The 7,891-nt window shown below is 37.7% G+C and overlaps 1 protein-coding gene across 1 annotated transcript; it reads left to right on the forward strand.

The window, feature by feature from the left end:
• Window positions 1–318: 318 nt before the first annotated feature.
• On the forward strand, window positions 319–1,329 carry LOC105533499 (olfactory receptor 52B6). Its single transcript, XM_011971973.1, has one exon. It carries the CDS (start codon window positions 319–321, stop codon window positions 1,327–1,329), a length of 1,011 nt encoding a protein of 336 aa, XP_011827363.1.
• The last annotated feature ends 6,562 nt before the right edge of the window (window positions 1,330–7,891 follow it).

The raw sequence follows: 7,891 nt of genomic DNA on the forward strand, positions 1-7,891 counted from the left end.
CCAAAGTGCTGGGATTACAGGCGTGAGCCGCTGCGCCTGGCCTAGCTTCCTGAAATTCTTAAAGTTGTGTGGAGGGCTTCTGAGTAGGAACACAGAGCCTGTCTGTGGGCAGGTCCTGTAACTGTGCAGAGCCCATGTGTAATTATTTAGAGAGAATATGGCTGTGTGCAGAGCCTGTGTGTGATTATCTGTAGAGATATGTCTGTGTGCAGAGGCCATAACTGTCATCAGGCCTCTAACTATATGCAGACCTTGTGGCTGTTTGTTTTTATGGACACTCTGCTAATGCGTTCAAAAATCTGAAGCTCTTTTTTCCCTATGGCACAGGTGAGGACTCTGCATAAAATCATGGCCCTTTTTTCTGTTAACAGCATAGCTGCTGTGAACAACTCTGACATTCGCATAGCAGGCTGCTTCCTTACTGGCATCCCTGGGCTGGAGCACCTACACATCTGGCTATCCATCCCCTGCTGCATCATGTACATTGCCGCCCTGGCAGGCAATGGCATCCTAATTTGTGTCATCCTCTCCCAGGCAATCCTGTATGAGTCCATGTACATATTCTTATCCATGCTGGCCAGTGCTGATGTTTTGCTCTCTACTACCACCATGCCTAAGGCCCTGGCCAATTTGTGGCTAGGTTATAGCCACGTTTCCTTTGATGGCTGCCTCACTCAGATGTTCTTCATTCACTTCCTCTTTGTGGCTGACTCTGTTGTCCTGGTGGCCATGGCCTTTGATCGCTACGTGGCCATCTGCTCCCCGCTGAGATATGTCACAATCCTCACAAGCAAGGTCATTGGGAAGATTGCCGCTGCCGCCCTGAGCTGCAGGTTCATCATTATGTTTCCATCCATCTTTCTCCTCAAGCGCCTGCACTATTGCCGGATCAACATCATTGCACACACATTTTGTGAGCACATGGGCATTGCCCACCTCTCCTGTTCTGATATCTCCATCAATGTCTGGTATGGGTTGGCAACTGCTCTTCTCTCCACAGGCCTGGACATCATCCTTATTACTGTTTCCTACATCCACATCCTCCAAGCAGTCTTCCACCTCCCTTCTCAAGATGCCCGCTCCAAGGCCCTGAGTACCTGTGGATCCCATGTCTGTGTCATCCTACTCTTCTATGTCCCTGCCCTTTTTTCTGTCTTTGCCTATAGGTTTGGTGGGAGAAGCATCCCACGCTATGTCCATATTCTCCTGGCCAACCTCTACGTTGTCATTCCTCCTATGCTCAATCCCATTATTTATGGAGTGAGGACCAAGCAAATACTGGAAGGGGTTAAGCAGATGTTTTCAAATCTTGCCAAAGGATCTAAATAAAGGCTTTCAACTTAGTCTCAACCCTTTTCTATACCTATCAATTGTCCCGTATTTAGCCCATTCTTGCCTCTACATTTTCCAATTATCCCTGTGTTATTCTCATCGATCTTTCAATTTATTTAAATATGTCATCTATTCAAACCCACCTCTGATTTCTTTTATTGGAAATCTTTAGCAAAATCTATCTAATCCTCTTACCCTTACTATTGAAATGCAATCTGATTTCCCATCACCTCAAGAAAAACTAGCTAATTAGGGGAAATGTAAAAACCAAATTTACAATCTAACTGAAACCTTTCTCTAACTGCTTACATTGGCTTCCTAATTTGTTCTTAACCACTTGTATATAATTTTGACATTTGCCAGTTCAACATCTTTCTCATGATGGGAACCCCTGAGAACTGTCATGTCTAAGAGTTTATAGTCTCATGGGATGATATTTTTCTTACCAGTTGCACAAATTCATGATCACATACATGTATATACCCATGTTCAGAGATACTAACACAGCAGCAGTATAAATAGGTGAACATATCCATTTATCAACTTTTATCAAATAATTCTGAACTAACCATTACCTGTTCTGGATGAAGTTTTCCCTGAAATGTAGACAATTGTATAGGACTCCTATCCATCCAAATATGCTTTGTATTTAAAAGTTATATTCATCATTAAAATTAGAAATAAAAATACCTGCTCATATCTAATATCTATGGATGTATGTATTATTTAATAGTTAAAGAAATATAAACGTCTATATGTTATTTAATAACTTACTCAATAATAACTATTAACATCAGGAATTAGCCTAGGCTGATGTTCTCTAAGATTGAGAAGAGGAACTCAACCTGAATTTTAGCCCAAGACCAAACTATTCTTGAAAACATAGTTCACATCTCAACCCTGCCCACTCCTATACTCAGCCCACAGTGAAAGAGCCATCATTTGAGATTCTGCCCCACTTTTCATCTAAATCACTGTTTTGTTGGATCATTAGTATATTGCTTCTTGTTTTATTAGAAAACTCATGTTTGTGTCTTAACTCCCTGTCTAGAGTGTACACTTCTTGAGAAAGAAAAGATTATTTTGAAGGCTTTTTATCATATTGCCCCAAAGCATGAGAATCCTCTCCTGGCAAATATGTAATATGAGTATATCTGTATAAAATTCTTCTTTAAAAAAATGTAACATCACTTTTTTGCTCTAGACTCATTCTTCTTTGCAGGAGTTCTTCCTCCTGGGAGACACTGGAACTCAATGTCACATAGAGGAGAGAATTGTGCTAGGTGCCAGGAGATATGGATTTAAAAGTAAGATGTACTACTTGTTCAATAAGCTTGAGAGTTTGCATAATATTCATGAACTTAATTTTCTGCTCAACTTTGAAGGTGAGAATAATATAACATTACATATCAATTGCATAATAAGCATTCAATGAATGTTCAGTTCATTTCCACCATTTTGTTTCCACATAGCTCTCTGCATCCTCAAGACAATGATAATAAAAATTAGAGAGAGGAGCCATTAGCCTCCTTATTATGTGGAAGAGAAAACTGTAAGAAGCAGTGATCAAGTTTTGAGTTCTAGATCTTTTTGAAATTGACTGTGTTGGAAATGACTGTTCCATTTACTAACTGTATGAGTCTGAGCAAGTTACTTTACTTCTCTGTATCTCAACTTTCTTCTTTTGTTTTTTGAGACAAAGCCTCACTTTGTTGCCCAGGCTGGAGTGTAGTGGCCTGATGTCAGCTCACTGCAACCTCCACCTCAAAGGTTTCAGCGATTCTTGCGCTTCAGCCTCCCCAGTAGCTGGTACTACATGTATGCACTACCACACCTGGCTAATTTACATATTTTTAGTAGAAGTGGGGTTTTGCCATATTGCCCAGGCTGGTCTCGAACTCCTGACCTCAGGTGATCTGTCAGCTTCGGCCTCCCGAAATGCTGGGATTACAGACCTGAGCTCTCACACCCAGCAACTTTCTCATCTTTAAAACAGAAATAATAATAGTAACTTTCTCTTAATGATTTAATGAGAAATAAATATATAACCATCTTAAAAAAGCACTTTCCATATAAATAAGTGCTCTACAAAGGATAGCTTTATTTGTATTATTGTTTCAATTATTATTAATGAATGGCTCATCCAACACTCAGAATGGTTGTCCTGAGACCTAACCAGATTGTGTATCATACTCAAATTTTGTTTCTACAAGGAGGAATAGGAAAAAGAAGACAAGAATAAAACAGAAAAATATTTTAATCTAATATTTACAATAACTAAATTCAATCAAATATAATTCTAACAAGTCAAAATTAAATGTATTTTTAAAAGAATTGCAGAGATTTCTTTAAATACAACTATGCCACTGAAGACACATAAACTTGACCGCTGTTTTACAGACACACCAAGCTCATTTCCTTCTTAGGCTTTTGTGCTTGTTATTTTGTTTCCTGAAACATCCTTTCCCTGTATCTTTACATGACTCATTCCCACCTTTTCTTCATTTCCCTGTTTATATGTCTTTTCCACAGGAATTTCTCTATGATTTTCTAATAAGAAATATACCTCCCTTTCTTTCATGGGGAAAAAAAAAAAAAAACAACATCATAAGCAAAGAGACAAAAGTCAATGACAAATTGAAATCTTTTCAAGTTATATTATAGATAAAATGCTTGCTTTTTCTAATACATAAAAGTTCCTCAAAATGTAGAGGAAAAAAATGATCAAAAGCCTGATAAACATAGAGAACAGATACATCATTAGAATATGCTTTGCTTATTATTAATAAGAGAAAATACATTAAAAACTATACCAAGGTACCATTTCCCACCTGTCAGATTAGTAAAAGTTAAAAGGATTAACCCTGTGCTGGCTATAATGTTAGAAAACAGAGCCTCTCATACTTTGCTTATGGATAGACCATACAACAGAATTTTTAAACATCTAACAAAATGTGTATGAATTTATTATTTGATCCAGAAATCACATTTACAGGAGTTACATTTCATATATGCCTCCTTATGACAAAATGATGTGTACAAGGTTAGTCATTATGATAACATTTTTGTAACACAAAAATATTTGGAACAACCTAAACAGAGTCTGAATTCCTAGGTTTCAAATCCACACCCTATGCTTACTAAAGTATAAAAACTTAATTTTTACCAAGTTACAAAAAGGCGTTATAATCACACAGGTGGGTTAGATTGTAGTCACCATATTCAGTACATACTACCTAATTATTTGTCATGGGCAATTTGGTAATTATCCTCTTTAAGTCTCAGTTATCTTCTCTGTAAAAAAAGAGTAATAATACCTGCTTCAGGGGTTGTTTTGTTTATTAATGAGATTAGCTAGATATAAGAAAATAAATAACTGGTATATTAACGGAAACTTTATTGCTATCAAAATTTTTACTAATATAAAATAGCTAGAATATACTTTATTTCAGGTATATTTGTGTGCACCTCTGGTAGAACTGTATTTCCACTAGCTGAATGCCTAAAAGTGGAATATCTAGATCATAGATCATACATATTTAAAATTTTGATAAATAGTGCCAAATTGTCTGTAAATATTAGCTAGGTAAATTCATAGCAAATGAACAGTACCACTTGTGATGTTATCACATTGTTCTTTTACTTTGAATTTTTAAAAAAGCTATCTTTTAATAATTCATATCTATATTTTATCTTCTTTGAATTATCTTTCTCCGTTTTTCTCTAGTTTTCTTGATCTGATTTTAAGATTTGATATATAAATTATATTAATCCTTTACAAAATAAAAAATATAGCAGAATACATGCAAAACATAGAAGCATATACCAAAAATATATTTTCCAATTTGCTTTTCAATAGATAAGTCAACAAGTAGTTTCAAGGGAAATTTTTAATTTTTGTGTTTGCCAGTCTCTATATTTATAAAATTAATTTCATTATGTTTCTCTTTATTTCAAGATTAAGATTTTCTTCTATAGCTTCTTTTGTTATTATAGTTTCATTGCAAAATTAACACATTCTCTTAGTATAAAATAAAAAGTGAAAAACATAATTGCCTGATGCTATCTCCACAAAGGTAATCTGTACTTATTTAGAATCAAAAGAGGAATCTGTCATTTTTTTTATGTAAGAAGCAGTTTCATGTAAGAGATACCATAAAAGGGCCTCGTCTTACAGATTGAAGGTTGAGACCCTGAGTGAGAGATTAAATAAGGGAGATTTGACTTAGAGGGTGTAACTAAATTTACAGAAAAAAATATCTAGGGATTTGAGACATTTCTTTTCACTGAGTCCTTAACACTCTCCCAAGTCTCCGTCTGAATCTTCCCCTAACATCATCTAGAGAGTTATTCGCAGTCATCCCTGAGAATGCTCAAATGAATGAAGGCATAGGGGAAGAAAAACCTTTTTTCTACCCTCCTAGGTTCTCCAGCCAGGTCCCTGAAAATTAGACTGACAAAAGACAGATTAATAAGAGAAAAACAAACACATTTATTAATATGTGCATTAACATGGGAGAAATCTATTGATAACTAACTCAAAGGGTTGGTTAGAACATTGGTTTACATAGCATCTTAACAAAAAAACAATAGATTTTTAAAAAGTGACCAAAAAAGTTTTAGGCTTCTAAGGGTACCAAACTGTAGGAAAGTAAAAATGTGGTGGAAACTAATGGAGGATAAGGGCTAATCAGTAAGGTTTGTATAGACTCTTTCTCAGTGCCATATTGTCTCTGGTGATAGGTTGTTATTCTCTTTCTGGTAATAACAGAGAAGTATAAGTCAAGGGTAGGGGGTCACCATCACAAGAGGAATTTGTGTTTAGCTTTTGGGCAGCTAGGAGGAGGGTAGAGAGCTCATCCTGTGTCTGCTTTTTCTCAATTACCTTCAGGTTAAAAGAATTCTTCTTTTTTTATTTAGTTTTTATTTCACAATCATAAACTTAACTCAAATCTGCAATCCAGTTAGGCATAGGAGGGAACGAGGAAAACATGGAACCCAAAGGGAACTGCAGCGAGAGCATAAAGATTCTAGGATACTGCGAGCAAATGGGGTGGAGGGGTGCTCTCCTGAGTTACAGAAGGAATGAATGATCTGGTGGTTAAGATAAAACACAAGTCAAACTTATTTGAGTTGCCCACAGTCAGCAACGGTGATCTTCTTGCTGGTCTTGCCATTCCTGGACCCAAAGTGCTCCATGGCCTCCAGAATATTCATGCCTTCTTTCACTTTACCAAAGACCACATGTTTGCGTCCAACCACTCAGTCTTGGCAGTGCAGATGAAAAACTGGGAACTGTTTGTGTTGGGTCCAGCATTTGCCATGGGCAAGATGCCAGGACCTGTATGCTTTAGGATGAAGTTCTCATCATCAAACTTCTCCCCATAGATGGACTTGCCACCAGTGCCATTATGGTGTGTGAAGTCACCACCCTGACACATAAACCCTGGAATAATTCTGTGAAAGCGGGAACCCTTATAACCAAATCCTTTCTCTCTAGTGCTCAGAGCATGAAAATATCCTGCTGTCTTTGGAACCTTGTCTGCAAATAGCTTGAAGGAGACGTGGCCCAAGGGCTCGCCGTCAACGGCAATGTCAAAGAACACACGGTGGGGTTGACCATGGCTAATAGTACAGGGTTTTCCTCCATGGCAGCCTCTGCAAAGCGGGCAGCTTAAAAGAATTCTTATGCCGCAGTGGTACGTTTTGGAGTAGCATATTCTAAACCTATCCCAGTTCATTTGGGCTGTTATAACAAAATATCAGAAACTAGACAACTTATAAACAACAGAAATTTACTTCTCATATCTGGAGGCTGGGAAGTACAAAACAAGGTGCCAGCAGATTCAGCATCTGGTAAAAGCCTACTTTCTGATTAATAGATGGTGCCTTCTAGCTGTGTCTTCACATGGAGAAAGGGACGAAAAGGTTTCTCTTGGGCCTCTTTTATAAGGGCACTAATTCATTCATGAGGGCTCTAGCCTCATGACCTAGTCACCTCCCAAAGTCTCCACCTCATAATACTATTGCAATGGTGATGAGGTTTAAACATATAAATTTTGGGGGGAAAGGGTGCAGCACAAACTTTTAGACCATAGTAGAATCGCTTCGACGTCTTTACCATTTCAATTGGATGAATGTTTTAAAATATATATATTTTTATATACATATATATATATATTTTTTTAATGGAGTTTTGCTCTTACTGCCCAGGCTGGAGTGCAATGGCGCCGTCTTTGCTCACTGCAACCTCCGTCTCCCAGGTTCAAGCAATTCTTCTGCCTCAGCCTCCCAAGTAGCTGGGATTACAGGCGCCAGCCACCACTCCTGGTTCATTGTATTTTTAGTAGAGATGGGGTTTCACCATGTTGGCCAGGTTGGTCTCGAACTCCTGACTTCAGGTGACCCACCCCCCCCCCTCAGCTTCCCAAAGTGCTGAGATTACAGGCATGAGCCTCCATGACCGGCCAGTTGAAGTTTTTCAAAACTCACCATCCTCAATCCCCTTATTATTTTAATTTTTAACCCCAAACAAGACCGTATGAAGATCTTTTTGGGT

The sequence above is a fragment of the Mandrillus leucophaeus genome, unplaced genomic scaffold (assembly GCF_000951045.1).
Source record: "Mandrillus leucophaeus isolate KB7577 unplaced genomic scaffold, Mleu.le_1.0 Scaffold1254, whole genome shotgun sequence".
Lineage (NCBI taxonomy): Eukaryota > Metazoa > Chordata > Mammalia > Primates > Cercopithecidae > Mandrillus > Mandrillus leucophaeus.